Source organism: Candida theae (assembly GCF_024610275.1).
Source record: "Candida theae strain CBS 12239 chromosome Unknown scaffold12, whole genome shotgun sequence".
Lineage (NCBI taxonomy): Eukaryota > Fungi > Ascomycota > Pichiomycetes > Serinales > Debaryomycetaceae > Lodderomyces > Lodderomyces theae.
In genome coordinates, this window is record NW_026261364.1 from 1 (window position 1) to 25,733 (window position 25,733).

The following is a 25,733-nucleotide window of genomic DNA, read 5'->3' on the forward strand; positions in this document are numbered from 1 at the left end:
TGAATAAGCTGCAGGGTTCCCTTTCTGGATATTTGGTGGCAAATGGAACCTTAGTGTAGCAACTCGTTGCATACATTAAAATAACCACGTTATCAAAAACATATGTATCCCACAATTTTCGATCACACTGATCTTGTCTCGATTCGTAGAAGGCCCTGTCAATTGTCACTTGCACACAACACTCTCGCCAACCGATCACCCTTGGAATCCAAGCAAAGTCCAAATTCCCAAAACTGACATTAAGATATGTGAGCAGTGGCATTTGGTTTAAAACAAAATCAAGATATGTCAATTCTGCGTTATTTACACTACATTGTAGTGAAAAATTTCTTACTCTAACAAGCTTGAACGCTGCAAATATGTAGAAAGCTGAAACAGTACTCAAGCCTGAAGACATTGTTTGCCCTGTTATGTAAACTCTCAAATCAATGGGCGCTGGCTTCCCCACCAATGACAAATTACGTGTCTTTGTTGTAAAATCAAAAATTTCCTTGTATTTCTCCACTGACATGCAAACCTCAACAGTGTGAATAGACCACAATTTGTCACTCCACATCCAAATCGACAGATCTCGTAGCACTTGGAAAGCATTGACTGTAACTATGTTGAATAGTCCACAATTGAGCATGGGTTCTGGATCTGGCGTGGAGATAACACGCAATGTCAGGTAAGGATACGGATCCTTGAACGAAAAGTATGGCAACATCACATATTGATGCAGATATTCATCACCCGTCCAGATTTGCAATACTGCCGTAAGGAAATAATATTGGGCAGCCAAATCCTTCACAACCTCAAGGTCGAAAATGATGTACTTTTTGTACAATCTTGATGGAAGGCGGTTTCCAATGGTGATATAAATTTTGTTCGCAAACCTCCGTGCAAAGATAGCAACATTGCATCGTACCTCAGCCCAGGGGACTTCGCTATCCCCTCTTCTAGCATCTTTGTACGCGTTGCTTCCATAAGCCACCTCTGCCATTAATTCAAACAGCTCAACCTGTGACAACAAATCCAAACACATAATCACTATATCGCTCGGCCAATTTAGGAGACACTCCCTCACTGGGAGTGCTTGCAAAACCAATTCAGCTGGTAAGTCCGAAAGCTGCATTGCTTTGATGACTAGCGGATGTCATTCTGTTGCTACTTGCAAAGCTGTACGTTTAGGAAACAACTACCTGTGGTTTTACTGATTGTTTGTCGCGACATTACATGTCAAGTCGCAAAAAGGAAAAAGTGGCATTATTCCACGTCAACATATTTTAGAGGTAGCCATGTCTTTCATCATATAAATCAAACCCAGTCTATGGGGAGTGCCTTTTATTATTTGTGACTATTGTTTGTCAGATTTAACAAGTTACCAGCGCATATTCTATACACTCGCAGCGAGAGCGCTTAACTCGTCATAGTCGTAAAACTCTTCATCATCGTCGTCACTTTCCACGGCTGCTCCCTCCAACGACAACGACTGCGTGTTCCTTCTAATCTCAATCAAAGAGGCAATTTGCTTTTGAGTCTCCTCCGACAACGACTTTATTCCCTTCAACATTTTCAACCCATCCAACCAGACAAATCGATTCACTTCGGAGTCAGTGTAAAATGAAAGCAACTTGGTTTTGTTTGCCCCTAGTATTGTAATCTTTTCATACGAAATGGTACCTTTGATCGAAATCAACATGGAGTTGTTTTGCTTTTCCTTCTCCCCAATCGATTCACCAATTTTGATCGATTTCAAGTCATGCACATCACTCAATCTGATACCACCACTCTGTTCCAACTCCTCAATGCTTGGTTTGGTGCTCGGCTTTTCACTGTAGTCTTTAAAGTATATCCATTTCCTATTGGGCGACAACACAATGTAGTAGTATTTCGACGACAAAGGGTTCTTTCTAGAACTGAAGAGCGCTTCTCCAAACGATTCTGTAAACACCCAAGATCCTTTCAATAACTGCACCACTCTTTGTTCAGACACCAATTGCGCCACCTCTTTGGAAAGTTGCTGATTGAATTCAACAAGTCGTGGGTTCCACTTGTCAGTAAATTCTTTGCTGATCTTCAAAGCTTGGTTGTGTCTCATGTCGTCTCCAGATCTTGTGGAAGTGATGTCAAGACATTCCTCAATGGTCTTTGTGCCACCCAATTGCTCTTCAAAAGAGTCAATGTAGGATTCCAATAGTTGCAAAATCTTGTCAATGTCAACTTGGTTGTTTTGTGATTTTGTCTCCTGCCAAAGAATGAGACAATTATTCATGGTGTAGTAAATCATTAGTTCCCAGTTCAAAATCGAGTTGACAATGTTGGGGTATTTTTGTCTTTGCTCGAAAATATCAATCCACATCTTTGACGTCTTTGCAATGAACAAGGACAACGGAAACGTCCTTGAGTGCTCGCTCATCATCAACTCCTCGTGGAACCTCTTTTTAAATGTGAAATTTGGATCCTTTAAAAATATTTTCAAGTCCATGGCAAGCAAGATTGAGAAGTTCTGGACAATAAATTCACGTGGATTTTCGGTAAAGCCTGCCTTGACATACTCGGAAGTGGTTGCAGGTGAACCATATTCGTTAAGTGAGACCTCCAAAAAAATAAACAAATTGTTCAACATGATTTGGTGTGCAGGAATTGATAAATCAAAATGGATCTTACTGAGGTGAACGTTCAAGTTGTAGTAGGCAACCTTTAGCTTCTCAATTGCCTCCAAGGTGAGCTTGTCTTCTGTCAACTCAACTAAACTGTCAATGGTGCAGAAAAACATGACATGCTTCAATCTACCGGATAAAGTGATGATACCGGCGTAATTGTACCTCAAGGCCCTGTTGATGAGATCGGTGACCAATTTTATCGAGTTCAATATGATCTTGTTGTCTTGGAGTAGTAACTTGGTGGTCATAATATCAATCACATCCAAATACTCAATCAATGTTTCGTACAATGGCAAGAACATCACAATTGAAGTGTCCTTGGACCTAAAAATCGCGCCCGAGATGTGGACGGCAGCAACCTTCAAGATAGCCTTGTACGTTTCCGATGACATATTGACACTAATGATTGAAAATAAGCTGCGGAATAGTTGGTGATCCAACACATTGACAAATTCGTCAGACACTGCATCACTACCAATAATGCAATCCAAAAGCTTGGCCAACACAACTATTGAGTTGACCTTCTCTTGCTTGTCCTTGCCCAAAATGTTTGACTTGAGAACTGTGGCATAATTCAAAGCGGTTGATTCGTCTAGGTGCAGTTTATTGATATTGTCTGGAGATAGTTAGTATTCGCGTACAATAAAGCATTAGATTCTCACGATAAAAGACATACTCTTGCTCAAAATTTCATTCAACTTGTGGTTGATAGTTCGTGACGAGTCAGACATGGCTTGCATATGAGTACAATGACTTGGCAAGAAGCAGTTGATACAAGTTTCCTGTAAGTATGATTGAGTGACAGATGAAAATGATGAAATTGTTGAAATCTTCGGTTAGACGAGAGAGCAAAAAAAAAAAAAAAAAAAAAAAAAAAAAATAAGGTAAATTAAATTAAATTAAATTACACAAAAGAGTAAACGCTCATAACTACTGTCTTCCTTCCATCTGAGTGGGTGGGTGGCTAATCTCAACCGATAATCTTCAAAAGCGCAAACCTTATCACTACATACTGCAGACATTGTAGAGACTGCAGTACTATCTTGCTTGTTCGACCTGTCATACTATACCCATCACAATACGATAGACAAACATACAAGAGTTTCACTGTAGGATGAAAATTTTCACAAATTTCAAGTGTGGTTGAAGTAATGCCAATTTCAAATGCAACACTTCCTAAATTTCTTCAACAATAGTCGATTGAAAGTTGCAGTGAACACGGGGCGGGTGCTATTCAATACAAGGCGTTTACTCAGTGTGCATATGAGACCAAAAGAGTGCTTGATCAAACATGTTGCTGGTGCATGCATGCAAGCATCACTGTGACACCCACTGGACCCGGACCCTGTGAATCACAAAATAACTTCATACTATGAAACTGTAATGGACCATCAGCGAAAGGAAAGGGGGCCACAGCGCGTCTGTGCTCAGCCTGTACTGTCCCCACTACCTTACCCATTCACATACTCTAGCCCTTTTCAACTTTCCACCATCCCCACTCCACCCACTGTACTGCATCCATAGCTGGACCTAACTCACCGTCTCACTCTTTTTCTCTCACTCAATGTCGCATCAGTTTTACTATTTCCACGACACTCCAAAACTAATCATTTTTTGCGACATTCATCAAAGAAATAAGAAAAAAAAAAAAAAAAATTGTTGGAGCCAACAGACGGTAGCATAAGGAACACCCCACTCCCAATCACTCCCAATCACCGTGTCTCCTCCATCCAATGACAAACCCTAACAACCTTGAAAACTATCGTGGTTTTCATGCAAATAGAAGACCAAACAATAGTAGCAATGTGCCCCCCTTGCTCCACCCGATAAAACCAAAATTCAAGAAAAAGAGCAGCTCATTGTTCAACAAATTGATATATTCCAGAAAAGAGAGCGGTGGGGATGACGATGAGCAACACGATGACGACGACGATTCCAAAAAGGAACAATTGCTTACATCATCAGACGCATCAGTCTCCCCCACCCATTCTGGCAACTCCTCTCGAGCCAATTCAATTGTTTCAGAAGAACAACTTCTCAATCAAGAACATCACCCCAAACGCAAAAGCAATTCATCAGCATCTTCAAGTCACTCAAAGCATAAATTCAGACTTCCATCTTTATCTTTGGATTACCATCCGCATCATATCTCCACAGTACTGCCAAACCAATTGCAAATGTCTCAGCCAGATCACCCGGTAACTCCATTGAAACTGAAACACGACCTTTATTCAACGCCGTCTCCGTCAGACGTGTCTCATAGAGACCAATCAGTAACGTCACTACACTCCTTAGCGCCAACAGACAATATGATGTCCTTGGACTTGAATTTGGATGAAATGAGGGATATCGTGAAAACGGATGAAACTACTGCACCTAAACAGAATTGGAAGGCTCCCGATAGTTGGGATGTAAAGGCTTCCAAGATAGAGGAGGTTCCAGAAGAGTTTAATGAGCCAGATTTTGTGGAAAAGCTGTTACCTGTACTATACGGCACTAGACAAGGATCGCACGTGTCGAAATCAATGGACCCACACCCTAGTCATATTATACGAATATTCAAGGAAGACAATACATTTACAACCATATTGTGTCCGCTAGAAACATCCACTACAGAACTTTTGGCAATTGTACAGAAAAAGTTTTTCTTGGAATCAGCATCAAACTATCAGTTATCCGTACACATAGGAAACAGTGTCAAAGTCTTGGAGAGCTTTGAAAAACCAATCAAGATACAAACTGGCTTACTTCTTTTGAGCGGATATACCGAGGAAGACAACTTAAGGATTATTGGCAGAGGCGACATGTCGTTTGTGTGCAAATTTGTGGTGGAAAACATATACCTAAGGAGCTTAACGCACGAGGAGGAAGCTTTGTTGTCAAAAAATTACGTGGATGTCAATATATCCTCCTTGAATCTCAAAAACATTCCAATCATATTCCACCAACACACCTACGAGATTGAAAAGTTGAATGTTTCGGAAAACCCGTCCATTTACATACCACTAGACTTTATCCAATCGTGTACCAACTTGACGAGTGTCAATTTTTCTCGCAACGGATGTTCAAAATTTCCCACCAATCTTCTTGAAGCAACTGGACTCACCCAATTGAATCTCGAGATGAACTTTTTAGACGATTTGCCGGTAAGAATCAACTGCCTTGACCACTTGACCCACTTGAAGCTAAACTCAAACCAGTTAACTCTGCTTCCAAAGTCATTTGGCGAGCTAAAAAACTTGGTTTATCTCAATTTGTCATCAAATTACTTTAATCAGTACCCGGAGGCAGTCAATAATTTGGACAAATTGATTGAGTTGGACTTGTCGTACAACGATCTCTCGTATTTACCTGAAACAATCGTCAACCTCAAAAGCTTGCAGAAGTTGAACTTGTGCACAAATAAGCTAGACAAGGCTTTACCTGGTTTTATTGCCGAACTACACTCTCTAAAGAGGTTGGACATCCGTTACAATCAAATTGCAAACGTGGATGTGTTGGGAGAGTTGCCAAATCTCGAGGTCTTGTATGCATCAAGAAACGCGATTTCTGCATTTTGTGATCGTATGGAGAACCTAAGACTTCTCCATTTTGATAAAAACCCAATCACAGAGTTAAAGTTTGTTAACCAATTGCAAATGCTCAACATTTTGGACTTATCCAGGGCAAAGATTACCGCGATCCCCCCAGAATTTGTTGACAAAATTCCAAATATTGAGAAATTGGTTCTTGACAAAAACCATTTGGTAAACCTCCCACAAGAATTGGGCCAGTTGACAAGATTATCATACCTTTCCATCTACTCAAACAACTTGCAAGCAGTCCCGTTGTCAATAGGAAACTTGTTCAACTTACAATACTTGAATCTCCATTCCAATAGCATCCAAACCTTGCCGGACGAGATTTGGAACATGCGCTCATTGGCTGTATTGAATGTGGCTAGTAATAACCTAACCTCCTTTCCCAAGCCCCCATTTGCCATTGCCAAACGTATATCATCATCCAACGATTTTGGAGAGTTGCCAGCGTCGGATTCCATCGCCGACACGTTATCGGTTTTGACAATTTCCGATAATAGGCTTAATGACGATTGCTTTGACGCCATATCTTTCTTGGTTGGATTGAAATCATTAAACATGTCGTACAACGACTTGATTGAGATTCCAGAAGGGTCGATTTCCCGAATGAGACGGTTAAATGAGTTATACTTGTCTGGTAATGATTTGACCACGCTTCCTGCAGATGATATAGAGCAATTAAAAACTTTGAAGCTCCTTTATATCAACAACAACAAGTTGGTCTCCCTTCCTGCAGAGTTGAGCAAATTGACCAATTTGCAACATTTGGACGTGGGTTCAAACCAGTTGAAATACAATATATCCAACTGGCCATACGACTGGAACTGGCATTGGAACAAAAACTTGAAATACTTGAACTTTTCCGGAAACAAGAGGTTTGAAATCAAACAAAGCCATGTCAAAAATCCCGAAACCGGTGAAGATTTTGATAGTTTGTTGGTACTAGACCAGTTGAAAGTGTTGGGATTGATTGATGTTACATTGACTACAACCTCGGTACCAGAACAAGCTGTCGACAAGAGGATACGAACCACGGCGTCGGAATTGGACAATATAGGATACGGTGTGAGTGACACCATGGGACAAAGAGACTTTATTTCAAACCGCGATCTATTTATTCAAAAATTCAGAGGCAATGAGGATGAGGTGCTTGTATGTTCCTTTGATGGTAAGCATGGTGCCCCCAACCAAGGTCATAGAATTTCCTTAATTGCAAGAAATATGATTACAAAAAGTGTGACCGATGAGTTGGCAAAAATCAACGACGATCCAGACAAAATCAATACTGCTCTTAGAAGAGCCTTTTTAGCATTCAACAAGGAGATAAATGGGATCTTGTTGGCTAAAAAAAGCCACACATTTACTCCCGGTCCACAGTACACCAAGGAACAAAGCGAGTTGAACTTGATTGACGATGCAAGAAGCGGAGCGTCTGCAACTGTCATCTACATCAAAAACAAGAAGCTCTACTGTGCAAACATTGGAGACATTGAGAGTTTGCTCTGTCAAAACAATGGTAATTTCCGTGTATTAACAACGGCCCACAAACCAACAAACCGTGAAGAATTCGAAAGAATCAGGGCTTCTGGTGGTTATGTTTCGGGAAGCGGAGATTTGGATGGAGACTTGCCTGTATCCCGTGGTGCCGGGTATTTCTCTTACTTGCCCCATACGCATTCTGGCCCTGATGTAAGTGAATTGACATTGACGCCCGCTGATGACTTGTTGGTCATTGCCACAAAGGTGTTGTGGGATTATATCTCCTACGAGCTAGCAGTTGACATTATACGTCAAGAAAAAAATGATCCAATGGTTGCTGCACAGAAATTGCGTGACTTTGCTATATGCTATGGGGCTTCGGACAAAATCACGGTTATTGTGTTGACATTTGGAGAAAAGACAAAACTGAATGCCTTGTACAATAATCTTGGTCGCGAGTCTGATTTCTTCAAAAGGAGAAGAGACAGACAAGTTGGGGGCGATTCAACGCTTCGTAGATTGGAGAGTGAAATTGACCCCCCTGTTGGCGAGTTGGCATTGGTGTTTACAGATATTAAAAACTCCACTTTACTTTGGGACTCATAGCCGGCACCAATGAGATCGGCTATCAAGACCCACAACTCCATCATGAGACGTCAATTGAGAATAGTGGGTGGATATGAGGTTAAAACCGAAGGTGACGCCTTTATGGTTGCTTTCCCTTCGCCGACCTCTGCTTTGCTATGGTGTTTCAACGTGCAACAGAATTTGTTGATTGCCGATTGGCCAACAGAGATTCTCGAAACGGATCAATGTTGCGAGGTTACTGATGGTGCAGGAAACGTGATATATCGCGGATTATCTGTGCGTATGGGTATACACTGGGGCTCTCCTGTGTGCGAGCCAGATGTGGTTACTGGAAGAATGGACTACTTTGGTCCCATGGTGAACCGAGCCTCTCGTATTAGTGCGATTGCTGATGGTGGTCAAATTGCAGTCAGCTCAAACTTTCTCGACGAGATGAGAGCATTGACACTTATCCATGAGGATATAAAGAACAATGTAAAAACAATTAGTGATGCGTACCAAGGAAACGACAATGCAGGAACCATCATTGAAAGAGAGTTGACTGCAATTGAGGAACTTGGATCGAATTATTACAAAATTGGGGAACGAAAGCTAAAGGGGTTGGAAACTCCGGAATTGATCACCTTGGTCTATTCAAGCAGGCTCAAGTTGAGGTTTGAAATTTTCCAAAAGAGATTGGATGCAGATGAGCAGCACAGCACTAGAGTGATTGGCACCATTCCTGTTGATTGCATCACTGCAATCAACAACATATCGTTGCGTTTGGAAAATTTATTGTCGTTTATGAATGGAGGAACCTACATCAAAGAGGGCTTTAAACAGAACCAGAGACTTGTTGACCCAAATATACAGGAATTGTTGAATTCAGTGACGAGAATAGAGAACTCGGTGGCTACTTTGTACATGAGGCGAATGATGACCCAAGATTCGTCATTCAACATGAGTCCCTTGACCCAAGTTTTGAATGAATTGTCTGAAATTATGAAACGCGTGCTGAAGGGTACATAGACTTATTTTCAATTCTTTTTTACCTTTTGAGGTCCAAGAACCTTCTTTCTCTGTTTGATCATGTATGTGTAGAGCATGTAAAAGCCAGGAATGTATGTTACCAAAATCGCCTTCAAAAACCAGCCATAGTATAACCCAGCATCATCAAGCGACAAGATAATTTGATAAACTTCGCTAAATACCCCTGTTGGATACAAAACGTAAAAAGTGGTGTAACGTAACCACGTCAACCAATGAGGAACGTCATTTCTCAAATGTTGAGCATAGTATGAGTATCTAATAATCTCGGTGATTGACCAACTCAAGCACAATGTGATGTATGTCCAATGGAAGTTAGCTGGTGAGTCTGGCAAATACTGGTGGATCCCCCAAACAATCAACAATCTTGAAAACACTTGTGTGACAGTGGTAAACAAAGGCGACTTCACCAAACCAATTGCCGCATTGACAATTTCAAGTACAGCCAACGATTGGATTCCGGTGGTGACTAGGTTGGTCTTGGTGAAAACAAACGGCTGTCCCAAAGTTAAAGAAAGGAAAATTGTGTTGAAAAGCACAATGGACCATAAGGAAGCTGAGATTGAATTGTATGCAACGAGGTATCGATTAGGTTCTGTCATTGGTGTGAAGAAATAAAAGATATCAGAGATGTATTTTACTTTATTTTATTTTTTATATTTTTATATTATATTTTTTTTGTTTTTTTTGTTGGGTATATAAGATCTTTAACGCTCTTACGTTTGTTAAACACGGTATCCACTTCTAGATCAACTTTTGCTTCTCTCTGGTCAACACCTTTCTCCGCTGTTTGATCATATAACTGTACAAGTACAAGAATCCCGGAAGGTACAATGGCAAAGCGTACTTTAAAAATTTGGAATATCCTGGCAACCTAGTTGCAACCACCTGGTAGGAATTGTACACTGTAGCACTTTCACAAACAAGCCCCAAAGGATACAAGACAAAGAATGCCGAGTAACGCAACCAGAGGACGAAATAAGGCACTGGGAACTTACCCAATTTGAGTACATAGAATCCATATCTGATAATCTCTGTTATAGACCATGCCAACGTCAACCCGGCAAATGTATATATGTTGTAGTTGGCTGGGGATTCGGGGATAACAAAACAAATCCCTACCAATATGACCAACCTTGCAAATGATTGGAGAAGCAATGTTGGTATTGGCGTGGGCACCAATCCGAGAACCGAGTGGAGAAACTCAAATGACGAATTGAATAATTGGGTTGCAATCATAAATTTGTGGGGAGTGCCGTGTCCAGGGTGGAACAGGTAGTAGCCATGGGAAATGTCAATCAGGCAGCGGTATAGGATATATGCCCAGAGCAGTGCAGAAGCTCCATTGTAGAGGAGTAGGTACAGTCTAGCCATGGCTGTTTTGATAAAGTATAGTACGTCCAATTTAATGTTTTATTTTTTTTTTTTTTTTTTTATTTATCTTCTCCTTGTTTCATCTATTTAACTTATTGATCGATATACTTGGCCAATAAAGCCTTCAATGTTTCTTGATCTCCAGCTAACAAGTCTTGGTCCCAATCGACAACCAAGGGAGCTTTGAAAATCTGACTTGGATTAGTCTCAACCGAGTGGTCCTGTTCATTCTCCACCAACTTGTTAAAAGTATCGTAAATCTTTTGATACTCTGATTGAGAAAACACCTTGTTTGACCATTCAATTCCCTTGATAGTCACTTTCTTTCCATGAGAGTCAAGCAAATCAATCAGTCTCTCGTTCAAGAAGGGGAAGCTATCATGCAATGTCTTTTTGGCTTGCTCAGATTTGAGAAACTTGTTGACAAAGATCTGATACTGCTCATAGGTGGGCATCTTGTTTTGCATCAAGTCAATTTGAAAGTCATACTTTGGCTTTTGTGGCAATGAGTCGTAGGTTTTGTTCAAGATCTTGTACAATTCGTTTGACAAGGGGATTTTGTTATTGTGGAAAAGAGTCACGGTTGCTGGTGACGATTGCAATGTTCTGAAAAGTGACATTATCTGGGGGAGAGGGTGAACGATTTGGCGGTAAAACTGAAATTTAGTAGCTTAGAAAGAAACAAACAGTATCGAGGTGATTTAACTGGCAAAGATCCCTTTTTCTCTGATATTCAATTGGAATTCTTTTGGTATTTGTCTAAAATTCAAATGCAGAATGGGCTGGTCCGCCTTCTTTTTGTATGGTGAATGGAAATGAATGGAAGGAATTTAGGGGAAGTGGATTTTGTGTCATGAGCAATCTTGCCATGCGGGAGCGAGGGGATGCTACCATGTTCACATTTGTAGTCTGGGTGGTTGATCATCACTCTATTGGGAGGGTGGAAGCGAAGGGCATATTGTTAGAGATATATCAGGCAGACTGGAATACCAGAAACAATCTGCAGCTCTATAATGTCTTGTTCGGTTTCCTTACGTCGGATTGAGAGTTTTTTTGTAATTTTTGCAGTAATCTCAGCACAAAATGTTCTTTTGGTTCAAACAAAGAAAACATAGGTGTCTTAGTTGGAATGTAGGATAGAGCTTACATCCCGAGTATAGGAACTATTCTCTGCTCATACAGAAAGAGACCCCCCTCTTCCCTTTCTCAGTCAAAAAAAAAATCTCGCATAATCCATTGCAGACCCGAATTAACTGACAGAAAAATTATCAAACAAAAATGTAAACTGTGGCACCTCAGATCCACCAAACCTCCCACTATTAAAAACCCATGTGCAGGTTCATGATATTCAAAGGAAGAGAGCTGATGGTTCTATCAGACCTATTGACCAAACCAGCTCACTCCATAATCAACCAGTCATTCGACTCGAGACTACGATTAGACATGCGCAACCCCATCAACGGTGATGGATTTGGTGTAGGGTACTACACCGAGCACAACGAGCCATGCATCTTCAAAGCCATCACACCAGCATGGAACAACGTTAACTTGAACAACTTGTCTCAATGCACTGAGTCAGAGTTGGTGTTTGCCCATGTGCGTGCTTCTACACAAGGTGTGTTATCGGAAACAAATTGCCACCCATTCAGTTATGGCAAGTTGATGTTTATGCATAATGGCGGTATTTCGTGCTTCAACTTGATTAAAAAGAAGCTTATAAACCATTTGGATGATAAGTACTTCCTCTTTATACAAGGATCTACCGACTCAGAGTGTTGCTTCGCCTTGTTTCTTGATACATTAGACAAAATGGGATATGATCCGCTGTCAAGAGATACGAAATTTTCTCATACGATTTTAAAAGGAGCCATTCTAAAGACTATTGAGTTGATTAAGAACTGGCAAACTGAAGTAACTTCGGAACCGTCTTTGTTGAATTTTGCTGCTACTGACGGCGAGTCTATTGTCGTGAGCAGATACATCACCTCAAAGACAGATGAAGCGGCATCGCTACATTTCAGCACCGGGTCGAAATTCTTTGAATACCAACCGGGCCTTTTCAAAATGGAAAGGTTGAATCGATCACAGGATGTCATTTTCGTTGCCAGTGAGCCACTAACTTTTGAACGAGGTGACTGGTTGTGTGTACCAACCAACACACTAATAACCATCACAAACAAAAACACCGTCTTGATGCATCCCATAGAAGACGAATTTTACGACGGCGGAGTTGGTGAAAGATCATCTGGATTCGCAATGAGTAAAGGATTAATGGGAGGAGTACCACCCTCGGAGGAAGATCATGCCAAATCAGAAAACGGCATCGCCGTCAATGGTGATGGCAACCCAATAATGCAACAAGTACCACCACTAGAAAGGGAAGGAAGAGCCAATTTCAAGGCAACAGTCCATTAATATATACAACTGGTTCGTAATTAAAGTAGAATAAGAATAAAGTTCTATATCAGAAAAGAAAAAAAAACATTTCAATGCATTATCGTTTCTTTGTACACAAAAATTCAAGTCATCATTGTTAGCAAGGGGGGGGCGTGGAAGAAGGTGAAGGAGGGGGTATTAAAATACTGCTTAGTTCTTGCTTGCAGATCTCGTCAATTCCGAAGCTTCAGCATCAACATCTTCCCCCTCCTCTTCCTCATCGGAGCTGGAATTGCTTAAATCTTCATCTTCATCATCATCGTCGTCAAACTTGCGACGAGCAGCAGCATTCTTCAACTCCCCCGAGCTGTCATACAATGGATTGGATTTTTTGTACGACATTCCATCGTCATTAGGATCTATATAGTCATCACCGTCATCTTCATGTGTAACGTGTTTGTCGTCATCCTCTTCTTCCTCACTCGAACTCTCCTCATGCTCCTGGTTTGCATTATTTGAGGTATTGGCAAGTTGTTGTGACATGTAATTCGAGAAATGATCATCTTCATCAGATTCAGATTCGTCACTGTCCAACAAATCCTTCTTGCTTTTGGTTCCTCCACTTTTGCCACTTTTCTCCTTCTCATTTTCATGACGATCATCACCGGCGTTTTCGTCGTGAGCTTCTTCCACTTCCCTTTCCTCATCATCCTGGAAAACCAAGCCCGTTTTGACTTCTTCGATAATCTCACCCAACCCTTCTTCAAATGTCGTGTTGTCCTCTTCGTCATCCCTATCATCTTCATCTTCATTTCCTCCCAAAATGGCATTATACTTTTCCCGAGTGTCATACAATACATTGCTAACATAATCGTCCCATACATCACTCTCAATTTTCTCATTAATATATTCACTCAACGTGTTTGATGGAAACAACTGCACAAACTTGACAACTTCTTCGGCAATCAAGGTCAAATGACCCATAAATCCCAATCGTAACCCATTATGACTAGTTTCGTAATCATTACATAGTCTCTGTCCTTCAATAATCTTGTTGGTAATGTCAGCCAGGTGAAACAAGTCGATTGCCAAAAATTTATTGAACCCAATATCCATTGATCCATTCAAAACTTGCTGAACAACATCAAATACCACATTATGTAAGAAATTGTTCCAAGGGAAACGGAAAAACATTGACAAAATATTGGAAATAATTTGTGTGTCAAATAACGCGATTTTCAAAAAGTCTCCTACTACTGGATTTGCTCTGATCTGTTCTTCGGTCAAATTCGAGTTTGCATGAGGTTCATCTTCATCTATCGTTTCATCCTGTTTATTGAATTCATCAATCGTATCGTCTTTAATAGTGTCTCCAGTTTCGTCAGTTTCACTTTTCTTCTTCTTCTTCTGCTGCTTGTCCTCTTCTTCGGGTTCATTTTCTTCCGGTTTGTCTTCTCGTGGTAACGTAATTGCCTCATTATACTTGAAGCTGATTGGATCGTACTCCTTCATCTTCTCCCTCAACTCATCACGTTCTTTGACAACATCAAAACCTTTATTGTCATTCAACAATGCCATATTGGAACAATGCAACAACTCAGCCACCAATTCGCAAATTTTAAACCTTTCAAATCCCAAGGGTTGAATCACACCAAACGGCGTTTTCAACTTTGAATCGGTGTGTTCCTTGATTAACAACTTGTTAAAGTCCAGAATTCGTTCTCCAAAGACTCTCAACAAGTGACCTAGATAGATTGGATCTCTTCCAGTTGGAGGATGACTTTCCAAAGTTATGTATAGTACAGGTAAAATGTCGTAATCAGAGTTGTTCTTTCTGATGATTTCAATAATGATTCCAACACCATTTGCCAAAGCGTACCCTCCCTTGAGCATGATATCACACAATCTAGTCATTTTTTCTTTCGAAACAAGCTCTCTGGTGAGTTCGTTGGGCCCAATTGTGGAATTGTCAGCAGTCGAGTTTGCCGATATGGTTATCAAAGCTTTGAGGAAATCAGCCGCCGAGCTTTGCTCAATCAAGAGTAACTCATGGTTTTTACCATCACCTCCACTTTTCTCTTTTTCAGTTTCTGGAACATCAGACACATCCAAAGCACTGATTAAATGTGAAATTAGATCTTGATTTTGCAAAAACTCAATTATCCCAGTCGAATTGTCAGGTTTGTCAGTTGAGATCAATTTTAGCAAGAAATCCATCAATGGTGGGTTAGACAAGTGGTTGATAAACTTTTCTACCAAGTTGGGTTGATTATCTATGAGGTAGGTGATCATTTCGTCACACTTCATATCGAGCAAATGCTCCATAATTTTCATAAAATGCGTTGATACGTGAATATCAAGTGGATTCTTTGAACCCAAGACGCCCCACAACTTATTAAGGTTTTCAGTAGACTCCATAACCGTATCAGTCAAAGACCAAACATCGGCACTGAGCACCTCTGAAGCTAACGTGGCCCTTCGTCTGAATACTTCTTCTGGCAGTTCATCATCATCGTCGTCGTCGTCATCATCATCAACATCATCGTCTTCTTCTTCTTCTTCGTCGTCGTCATTTTCTTTTTCTTCTTCTCCTTCTTCCTCATCCTGGTCGTCCAGGTCACCCCCGTCGCCTTTTTTGGAGAATTTGCCTTGTTTTCTTTGCTCATCACTAGACTCGTTATTTCGAGTCTTTTTCTCGGTTTTTGAGTCGGATGAGGATGAGTCTTGATCATCTATTGATGTGGTTGCATTCACAGCTTTTTCCTCTGAACTAAAGTTTTCTTCTCCCTTCTTATTCTTTTCATCTTGAGTATCCGTTGCCGCATCATTTGATATAACAATATCCACCAACATACTCAACACATGTTCGTCTCTTAAAAACTCCAACAACATTGGATTATTAGATAAGAGCTCCTGTAGCAAGTCATTTTCATCCAACAACTTGATAAGTACATCACGCTGCTCGTCTTTTAGTTTGTTTGTATCCACAGACAGCGAGTCATTCTGCTCTTGGTTCAGATTGTAGTTTTCGAGTAAAGTTGTGATATTAGATAGGGATGTGAACCCATTGCTAAACTTCCAAAACGATCCCGACATTATGTCCCTCTGTCTCTTAATGCAATATGATTTAGATCAATATGGGGTTGATAATAACCTTGGCAACCCTATCCAAAATAAAATGTTTAATGTGCGATGCAATGTGCAATAATGTACCTGCTTCTAAAGACCGTAACAGGTGAATATGTACAAAAATAGATCTGATTTGAAGTATAAGACCCAATTGGTAGAACCATTTAACGAGCGTTTGGCAGTGAAGGGGGACTATTCTTACTTTTTGAATTGCTCTGCAGCTATTGGAAAGGCGACTTCGTGTGATAACAATCTCGACGGGCCGGGTTCCTGTGAAGTGAAGAAGCAAATGAAAGAAAAAGAAAAAAAAAAAAAGTGATTCAGCTATTGTCCTCTTCTTTTGGTTATGTGGTAGAGGGCAACTGTGATTGGAATATGTGAGTATGTGTAGATGTCTATGTCTGTATGTATGTATGTATGTGTGTGTGTGTGTGTGTGGGTTAACTAGTGAAAGTTAAGTTTGATTGATTGATTGATTGATTGTTGGTTGTTGTTGAATGCAATCTCAATCAAATTCTTTCTTCTGAAGAGCTACCAATTTCACTTTTTAAAAAATTTTTTTTTTTTTTTTTCCAGTCTTTCTCTTTCTCTTTCTCTTTCTCTCTCTGTCGAAGAAACACGCGAAAGAGACATTGCTGCTAAATTCATAGAGTGTGGGACGCCTCTACTTTCCTGATATCGCAAACCATTATCCAATTAATACTCTAACCCATCAGATGATACTTAATATTGCTTTTATCACTTGAAACGCCGCCACTTTTTATGTAAAATTATCTACTTGTAGTAGGAGTCCGTTTTTGTTAAAGGTAGCGCTGTGTCTAATTACTCTATCTCACGACACAGAAAATTTTTCCAACTTTTCCATTTTTTTCATCCCTTTAACTGAATATTAGATCCAAGGAACAACTAGCTGCTGCTTCAGAAGTCCCTTGACAATCATGTCCCTTCTATTTAGTCGAACGGCGAGACTAATACGGCCAATATGCAACTACAATATCACTGCTGCTAGATTCCAAAGCACAATCGCTTCTGCTTCATCAGCCAGAGTCATACCGCAACACAATCCACTTTCAACAACAATCTCCTCCCCAAAACAAGACTATCAGCACAACTTATCCGCACTCAAATTATCATCCAATGGATCTAAGGACTTGTATGCTATCATGCGGCTATACAATATGCCCTACTTAGTCACCAAGGGAGATACAATTTACCTCCCATACAAGATGAAGAACGTCAAAGTTGGTGACGTTTTAAACTTGAATGACGTGACTACATTGGGGTCCACAACTCATACGTTGAACATAAAAACCGGAATTGACCCATCAATCTACGAATTGCGCGCAAGTGTTGTCGAAATCACGAGAGAACCACTTTATCAAGTGGTGAAGAAGAAACCAAGGTGTAGAAGAACAAAAACCACAAATGTTGAGCCATACCAAACAGTCTTGAGGATCAATGAGTTGAGATTAAGGTGAGCACCACAGACAACAACTGTACATAGATAACCAAAAATATGTCGTGCCTTCTTCTATTTACATTGGATATACTTTACTATTAATCTTTATAAGTCGTCCCAACTCAGTCGACGCGAAATTGAACTCTCGCGTAGTGGTAACAAACGGATCATTCAACAACTCTTCAGCAGTTGGTCTCAATGCCGGATCTATAACAAAACACCGGTTTATGAAATTCTCAGCTTCTTTACTAACCAAATGTGCAATATCCTTAGGTATTGGTGGGGCCTTCTTTTCCTTTCCAGCTTTATAAATAACACTAATTGCAGCCTCATTCGACCAAGGACGTTTTCCTGCAAACATCTCCAAAACAACACATCCCAAGGACCAAATATCAACTTTAGCACTATACCCCTCCACCATATTATCAATAACCTCAGGAGCCATCCAAAATATGGTCCCCTTCATCGACATATTAGCGTTGCTATATATGTCATTGTTTTTTCGTGAAATCCCAAAATCAGAAATCTTGCAAGTACCGTCAATATCCAACAACAAATTGTCCGCTTTCAAGTCCCGATGAATAATATTGTTGGAATGGAGGTACTCCAACCCAAGCAACACTTGCTTGGTTATTATTCGAATCAAGGTTTCATCAAATCTACCATACGATTTAAGACACATGGCAATCGACCCACCAGCAACATACTCCAAAAATAAACTGTAGGTGTTGTTATTTTGCTCATACCCAAGATACTGCACAATATGCTTGTGATCCAAGTCCTTCATTGTCTCAACCTCCTTGTGCAACGCCATTATTCCTTCAAGATCTAATTTGTTACTCTTGACAACCTGCTTCACCGCCAACATCTCACCTGTGGTCACATTCAACCCCAAATATACATCACCAAAAGAACCCCGTCCAATCAATTCCCCCTTAATCCACGCAAATTCCTGATACCTACCATTCTTGTTTTGGAATTTATTAACAACGCCCTTTTCAATTTCACGACTCGTAACTTCAAAAACCTTTTGTCCCCACATCTTGGTATTTGATCTTGTCAACCTCTTACTATTTTCTCTTGAAATATTGGCAAATGTAATAGGTGGCGATTGCTGCTTTTGTTTCAATGCTTTACGACGTGCCTCATTAGCAACACCTCTAATTGTCTTCATTCGCCGAACCCTGGCATTGCTTGTAGATTCCCTCTCCTCTGGATTGACAGGAGATATATTGGCATTTGAAAAAGTCCGTGATATGGACGGCGTTTTTTCCTTAATTGGCTGTGCCGGAGTCTCCTCATCAATTATAGGCTTGTCGAGATTGGTGTGAGGGAAATAGATTTCCAAATTATCATAAAGATCCTCAACGGGCGGCCGAACTGACATTTGAAGCGTCCGCTGCCTCCTCATTGGTTTCGCAAAAAAGTCACTTTCCGAATCAGTATCTTCGGAATGTCTTGATGCTACCTCCTCCTCATTCTCATTCTCATTCTCATTTTCATCCTCATCCTCATCCTTGTCATGGGCCCTTGTATCACCGAGCACACCTTTCCTACTCATTGGCTTTACGAAAAAGTCATCATCACTATCCGCATCAGCATCTCTACTAATGCTCGAGCTAGGGGAATGCAAGGCATGACCATTGAACAACGCAGAATTGCGGTCTCGTAATATCCGCGATCGTTTATCCACTGAAATCGGAGGTGGCGGAGCGGCTCTCCGTGCCTTGATAGAGTCTGACGCTGCCGCCGCCGCGGCTGCCGTCGCCGTCGCCGTCGCCGTTGCCCTTAGGTCACTCCGTTGACTAACACTTTTTTTCAACACAGAATCCTTAGGATCATCTCTCAATGTCATGACAGTGGTTGCTGAAATGGGCGAACTTTTGTAATCAGATAATGAAGATTCATATATATTTGCAATCAACTTTGGCGCTTTCCTCTCAAATGGCGATTTCCGTCTCTCATCAAAATTTATTTCGTTACCGCTTTTTCTAATCACCTTGAATGACGAGCCCCCTGCAGATTCAGGAGATATGGATGAGTTTCTCAGACTGCTTATGCCAGTTGTATCAATCTGGAGCAAGGGAGTTTTCTTTTTACTATTGGTTCGAAATGGGAATTTCAATGGGAAATTGTGAAGACTGGATTTGCGTCTTAGTTGATCAAAATTTCTACTCAATTCATTTGAAAATGGCTCTGGTTCATTTGTCTTTTGCTCGTGTTGAATTGAAATATCAGTTTGAGTTCCTCTCGATAAAGATTTCGGATTTTCAGAAATTTTCGACAAATTGGCATGCTCCTTAAAGTTCAAATAGTCAACTTTGGCAACATTAGTGGTCTGCAATAGATATTGTGGGGTTTCCGGGTATGTCCTATGCTCATCACTAGTTTCAAAGGATTTGGAATCCGACGAAAACGTGGAAATGGTTTTAATCGTTGTCCCTGGTGAGCCAATATCCTGTCTAACCACAAACTTCGCCATCGATTCTGAGTCCTGACAAAGTATCTTGTATAACAAATCATCGGGCAACGCCCCGCCCTCAGTCGCATTGAAATCAGTCAAGTGTATGGTTATCGTGCCCATATCTACCATTCCCAAATGCAGAATCATTTTCAGCCTGAGCAAACTAATGTCGTCCACGTCGTCATTCGCCAACGAATACGGAATAAACGACCTGTTGTCACGACTAAGCAAGATAGTCTTTGCAGTTTCTTGCAGAAACTTTTGCGGCATGTATTCCTCATCCAACGGTGATGGCAACTCATCATACTTTTCAATTCGAAATGATGGAACCGAGCTCCCAGAGTTTGCACTATCTATCGATGTCCTACTAGCTGTTGGTCTTGGAGGTATCAATGTTGGGGATAGACTTTCAAACTCCTGCTTTTCTGACAGCTGAGTAGAGTTCATCAGTACTGTACTATTTCGATTGCTTTGTCGTCCTGTAGATGCCTTCACCATACCAACGGCCCTGTCTCCACCGTACTTTCTAATTGTATTAAGAATTCTACCGTTTTTTGTAAAGTCCAATTTCGAAAGTCTTTTATTCTCATCAAGAGCCAGACTCTTTCTCCTTGCGTCCCCCTCATTCGAGACGCTTTTATTTATTCGAAATAGCAGGTGACTTGAAGTAGAAGGATGCTGCTCCTTGGATCTCGCATCAACGAACGATACCGGTCTCTGAGTTGAAAACGGTGCCGAGTTTATTGATGTCACAGACGAGCTGGACTTGTGTTTTGTAAACACTGGCGTCGATTTCCTGTTTTCATTCTTGGCAATTGCAGATAACAAAGAGGCATCCTTTCCCAGCGACTCATTTTCAGTTTCATGTCGTAGTAGCTCGATAAACCGTTCAATTGAATTGGCATCAGAATCAAGCTTCAAATATTTTGAAAATTGTTTCCAAATCATTGAGTTTTTGTCAAAATTCTCCAATTCCAAAAACCGGTTTCCTGATATCTCATTATTCTTGAAAGTCTCTTGCCACGATGTATTGAACTGATGTTCCTTCAACCACGAAATAACACTGTCGATATCCCACCTCCTTGGCTGATTTACTGAATCCGCTTGCGTGTTCATGGCATACCTAGCAAAACGCTTACTCTTGTTTTGTTGTTCATTTGATGAAATGTTTGATAAAGTAGACGTATCAGAACTTTGTCGCCGATGTGACATAGTGGACCGACTATTTTCCAGACCAATCCTTGTGTATGAATCACTCGAGGTCTGCTTCATCAATTCAGGTGAAGTTGACTTCCTCTCAAGCCCGAAAGAGCTCTGGCTGTAGTTGTAGCTCCCTATTATGGATCCTATAGCGTTAGAAGTAAAACTATTAGTCATGGATTTTGACGGAGAGGAAGACCCTCCTTGTTTGCTCGACTCTGCCTCCGGGGACTCAGGAACAGGACTTATGGTGTTCAAATCCAGAGTTGGATAGGGTAGTACAGAGCTGGCGGCACTACCAGTACCACCACCACCACCACCGTGGTTGAATTCTTGACTAACAGGGGTACGAAACGATTGGCTTGCGCTTGAGCTATAAACTGAGTCAAAACTGGCTCTCTCTGAATTTGATCCCAGGGAGTGGTACTGAGTTTGTGGTGGTTTGTAATATGATAGATCACTGTACTTGTCGTAAATCACCGAATCCGAGGCCATTCGAGGTTTCACGTTTCTCATTTGTGTGTTCTGCAGTTGCAGTGAATCCTGAGCTGAATTGTACTGAGCATATTGGGAACCGGGGACTTTCACGCGCTGTGAATCGTAGCTGGCAGATCTTCTGTTCGTCATACGGCCCCCGGTAGTAGCGTTGGGTAAGCTTGAATGAGGGTGCACTTTGGATACAGATATAACCTTCTTGGCAGGAGGAGGGGGGAGATGAAGAGTGAAAGCCTTGTGAACAGGTCTAAATTTAGGTACACAAAGAAAAAGAAAAATCTAAACAAACAAATCATGCACAGGGTACTACTACTACTACTACTACTATTACTACTACTACTACAACAGATCGATATACACATAGCTTCAGCACCTTTCTCATGAAGGCAAGTTTGTTTCTTTTAAAATGGAATACAAGGCAGAGCTACATAATTTGTTGAAACAATTGAAACAGCTTGAGGATTCTAACAAGATTGACGCGGTACAATATGAGACCAGAGTAAAGTCTGCACTACACCTTGTGAAAGCCATTTTAGCGATGGATGGAGATTGTCACGAATTGAACTTGCAAACAAACATTGAAACAATTGGGGAGTGTTCAGTTGTTTACCGTGGTGGCGCAGAAAGGCAACAAAATCTTGAATTTCCTGATGTTGCAAGCCATTTAAAGTCAGAGAATCGATCCGACCAGCACGTACTCCACGATTTACTTCAACTAGTATCCGATCCCGAGAACCAACTCCGAATAAAGCCCGAGTACCACATGATAGCAAAGCGACTCTCCGGGATCTTGCGCCAAGCTATTGAAATGAGAGACGATGCGGAATGGAAACTTCGAAATTATGTGTGTTTGTGCCTTTCTTACGATGTGAACTATTACAAGAATAATGTTGATCAAGATAAATTGGAGGACACGCAAGTGCTCGCAGACATTATTGAATCACAAAACTTCGAGGACAATGAAGACTCAATTTTCAGTATTACTCAATCTGTCGACATTCACCACCCGCTAGAACTTGACTCCAATAGTCCCTCATTTTTGGCGATTTATCGTCTTTGCTTGCCAATATTGGTCGGACGTCCATCAATGAGCATTTGGAAAGTATCCTGGGCAATAGTAGAGGCCTTCAAAAAGCAGCAACATGTAAATTATTTTGAGAATGGTGACGAGATTGACATTTCTCCTCTACTTCCTGGAACCCACAATAATTTGAACCAGCGGTATATGCAAGAGTTCAACGGAGAAAGAAACGCAAAGGAACTTGCACAAGCAGACCCGAGGTCGGTAATTCCTCGTCTTACGCAGATTGTCAAAGACCTCGAACCTTTGACCAAGGAAGTCGACCCTTGCTTCCCCCATCTATTCAAACACTACATCCAGTTTGTGGACCAAAACATATGTAGTGCTACCAGAGAGGATCACAAGCTTTTGGAGGAAATGCCGAACCTTGTCAATTCGATTTTTTCCACAGATGACGTGGGGGTCGAGTTTGGGAATCTTATTCGCCGATTTATATATCTACAGTCATTGCTACTATGTGAAAACCCCTCGGAGCAAGTTACTTTGCTTATGCGTGGTAGCTGTTTTGAGTTTGAAAGATTGCTTCGTTTAGAGGAGGGTACATTTCGGTTGTGGAGGGTGAAATTGGAAAAAGTACAAGTTATCAACAGGCGATACCTGGAGCTAGACAAGAGATTGCAAATAATTTCAAAATGGAGGTCAGCCATAAAGAAGAGTGAGTTGCGAGATCAGCTTGCCACATCTCAATACAAAGAAAAGCTACAGTTGCAGATGATATCGAGGTTGAGAAATAAGTTGAGGAGAGCAGAGGCATTTCGGGCGATATCAGGACAATTCAGTTTGACTCGCGGATTCAACAAATGGCTCGACATATTTATGCTACACAAAGGGCAAGAACTCGATTCAGAAAGGACCTACACCAACAACCTACGCAGAAAGTGTATGAATGCCTGGCGGGATAATACGAGCCGCAATAATCAGATCGAATTTGAGTTGGAGGAGAAATGTGATGACTTTGTTAGAACAAGCACTCAGTCGCTTCTCAAGAGAAGCTTTTCCAATTGGTACAAGTTATTGAATGCGAGTTGCGGTACCGGACAACTCCTTTCTAGCTTGCAACATTTCAACTCAATAAGGAACAACTTTGCAGTTGAAATTTTCTTTCGAAAGTGGCGACAGTCCGCGACAATAGTCTTTAAATTAAAAGATTTCAAACACAAACAGAACCGTCGTATGGTTTGCATTGTCTTGAACAATTGGCGGTGCCAACTACACCTTGATGATTGGGCACATAGAATCATGTATGATCACAACGCTGCAAAGAAGAGGACTGTTTTTGAGAAATGGAAATTGAGCTCCACCACGGAGATCGAAGCTCGTTCGTTTCAGAATAGGAATCTCGTTCAAAGATATTTCAAGCGGTGGGTAATGGAAAGCAATGCTAACATGTTACTGGCCACATTAGAACTACACATGTTGAAAAACACGTTTAAGAAATGGAGGCTTCAATCATTGGTGAAGCGTTGCGAGGATCTCGTTAACAAAGAGTTCGTGGTGTCTGTCTTCCAGCACTGGAAAGACAGGTTCGATACCGCAGTGAAGCGAAATGCCGAAGCAGTAGCATTTCAAAACTATTATTTGACCAAGGTTGTTCTTAAGCAATGGAGAATTGCAAAGTATACCCTCATAGAAAAAGTCATCCAAGCTGAAAGGGTGCACCTAAAACGCTTCCTCGCCAAGTGGGAATCTCGTTTTGAGAAACAGCAAAGTGAATTTCAAAACGTCGAGCTTATTGACAAACACACACTCAAGCACACTTTAGCAATCTGGAAGGATAAGTTTGATTCTGCATTGGAGGACAAATTAGTTGCACGCATTCCAAAATTCACCGCTTACTCAAATGCATTGATAAAGCGGAGATATTTCTTTGATTGGAGGGCACAACACTGGTACCAACAAGAATTACAAAGCATTGAGTTTTCATACACTCCTGGACTTCGTACATTCTTCCTACATTGGTTCAAACGTGTAGATGAGGTGCATGCATTGGAGGAAAGGGTCGCTATTTATGACGAGGGGTTGATGTTCCGGATGCTCGTACAATGGAGGGATCGGTTTGAACAGATTGATGCTATAAATGAGCAAGGCGAGGACCAACTTGCGCAAAAGAATTTTGCGCTTTTGAGACAGAGCACTCAGGATTGGATTTTTAAATTTAGCAAAGGGGTGAAGAGACATCACCAACTATTAGAAACTTTTCAAGAGCGAGCAGATAAGCGATTGGCAAGAAATGTTATCCATTTGTGGTTACAAAAACACAATCTCAGATTGGAAGAAGAGGAACTCGCTAACGAGACTTATGTCAGCAACTCATCCCCTCTCGCAAGCAGAGCTCATCAGCAAAGACAGCTCAAAGGAGATCTGTCAGCTCCTACACCTGAGAGACGATTCTCGCCAATCAGAATTTCAACCCCTCGATCAAAAGAACCAAGTCCCTCAAAGATGCAGGCAACATCCCAACGCATGAGAGATCAACAAGTATCCCAACTTCGAGAACGCTTTGGAAGGGCCAAATTATCTCCACGGTACAAGGTCAAGCCCATTTCTCCGGTGAAATTAAATTACAATGTTGACCTATCGCCGCCTAAAGATGAAAAAAGTCCTCATGGGAACGAGTTTCTTAGTCCAAACACTTCCAGCTCTACGAGTCCCATAGAAGGTCAATCACAGTTGAACTCCTTTAATGACACTTCCATTATTTCCACTGCCAAACGAATGGGTCGTATTAAGCCTATTTCATTTCCTACAGGAGAGGAAAATGATGTTCGGCTTTCCCCCGCAAGCAAAGTAAAACGGGAACCTAGAATTTTAACATAGCTAATGATTAATAATGCGCGAG

The 25,733-nt window shown here is 41.1% G+C and overlaps 11 protein-coding genes across 11 annotated transcripts; 5 read left to right on the forward strand and 6 right to left on the reverse strand. All coding sequences in view use genetic code 12, as the record gives it.

Moving 5' to 3' along the window:
• Positions 1–74: 74 nt before the first annotated feature.
• On the reverse strand, positions 75–3,376 carry LMO1 (Lmo1p; the record flags this gene model as incomplete). Its single annotated transcript, XM_051755300.1, has 3 exons — positions 75–1,125; positions 1,384–3,261; positions 3,322–3,376. Coding segments are annotated over 3 exons (2,984 nt in total), but the record flags the coding sequence as incomplete, so codon positions are not given.
• A 1,002-nt stretch (positions 3,377–4,378) lies between these two features.
• CYR1 (adenylate cyclase) lies at positions 4,379–8,308 on the forward strand (the record flags this gene model as incomplete). Its single annotated transcript, XM_051755301.1, has 1 exon — positions 4,379–8,308. The coding sequence occupies one exon, from the start codon at positions 4,379–4,381 to the stop codon at positions 8,306–8,308; it is 3,930 nt and encodes a 1,309-aa protein (XP_051610570.1).
• A 42-nt stretch (positions 8,309–8,350) lies between these two features.
• Positions 8,351–9,298, forward strand: KGF57_000797 (uncharacterized protein; the record flags this gene model as incomplete). The annotated part of the gene is made up of 1 exon (XM_051755302.1): positions 8,351–9,298. The coding sequence occupies one exon, from the start codon at positions 8,351–8,353 to the stop codon at positions 9,296–9,298; it is 948 nt and encodes a 315-aa protein (XP_051610571.1).
• An 8-nt stretch (positions 9,299–9,306) lies between these two features.
• KGF57_000798 (enoyl-CoA hydratase) lies at positions 9,307–9,918 on the reverse strand (the record flags this gene model as incomplete). Its single annotated transcript, XM_051755303.1, has 1 exon — positions 9,307–9,918. One exon carries the CDS (start codon positions 9,916–9,918, stop codon positions 9,307–9,309), a length of 612 nt encoding a protein of 203 aa, XP_051610572.1.
• Positions 9,919–10,060: 142 nt separating this feature from the next.
• Positions 10,061–10,690, reverse strand: KGF57_000799 (uncharacterized protein; the record flags this gene model as incomplete). Its single annotated transcript, XM_051755304.1, has 1 exon — positions 10,061–10,690. One exon carries the CDS (start codon positions 10,688–10,690, stop codon positions 10,061–10,063), a length of 630 nt encoding a protein of 209 aa, XP_051610573.1.
• Positions 10,691–10,782: 92 nt separating this feature from the next.
• Positions 10,783–11,310, reverse strand: KGF57_000800 (uncharacterized protein; the record flags this gene model as incomplete). Its single annotated transcript, XM_051755307.1, has 1 exon — positions 10,783–11,310. One exon carries the CDS (start codon positions 11,308–11,310, stop codon positions 10,783–10,785), a length of 528 nt encoding a protein of 175 aa, XP_051610574.1.
• A 709-nt stretch (positions 11,311–12,019) lies between these two features.
• Positions 12,020–13,105, forward strand: DUG3 (glutamine amidotransferase subunit; the record flags this gene model as incomplete). The annotated part of the gene is made up of 1 exon (XM_051755308.1): positions 12,020–13,105. One exon carries the CDS (start codon positions 12,020–12,022, stop codon positions 13,103–13,105), a length of 1,086 nt encoding a protein of 361 aa, XP_051610575.1.
• A 171-nt stretch (positions 13,106–13,276) lies between these two features.
• KGF57_000802 (uncharacterized protein) lies at positions 13,277–16,162 on the reverse strand (the record flags this gene model as incomplete). Its single annotated transcript, XM_051755309.1, has 1 exon — positions 13,277–16,162. One exon carries the CDS (start codon positions 16,160–16,162, stop codon positions 13,277–13,279), a length of 2,886 nt encoding a protein of 961 aa, XP_051610576.1.
• Positions 16,163–17,133: 971 nt separating this feature from the next.
• On the forward strand, positions 17,134–17,673 carry KGF57_000803 (mitochondrial 54S ribosomal protein bL21m; the record flags this gene model as incomplete). Its single annotated transcript, XM_051755310.1, has 1 exon — positions 17,134–17,673. The coding sequence occupies one exon, from the start codon at positions 17,134–17,136 to the stop codon at positions 17,671–17,673; it is 540 nt and encodes a 179-aa protein (XP_051610577.1).
• A 57-nt stretch (positions 17,674–17,730) lies between these two features.
• BCK1 (mitogen-activated protein kinase kinase kinase) lies at positions 17,731–21,945 on the reverse strand (the record flags this gene model as incomplete). Its single annotated transcript, XM_051755311.1, has 1 exon — positions 17,731–21,945. The coding sequence occupies one exon, from the start codon at positions 21,943–21,945 to the stop codon at positions 17,731–17,733; it is 4,215 nt and encodes a 1,404-aa protein (XP_051610578.1).
• Positions 21,946–22,219: 274 nt separating this feature from the next.
• SFI1 (Sfi1p) lies at positions 22,220–25,711 on the forward strand (the record flags this gene model as incomplete). Its single annotated transcript, XM_051755312.1, has 1 exon — positions 22,220–25,711. The coding sequence occupies one exon, from the start codon at positions 22,220–22,222 to the stop codon at positions 25,709–25,711; it is 3,492 nt and encodes a 1,163-aa protein (XP_051610579.1).
• Between the last annotated feature and the right edge of the window lie 22 nt (positions 25,712–25,733).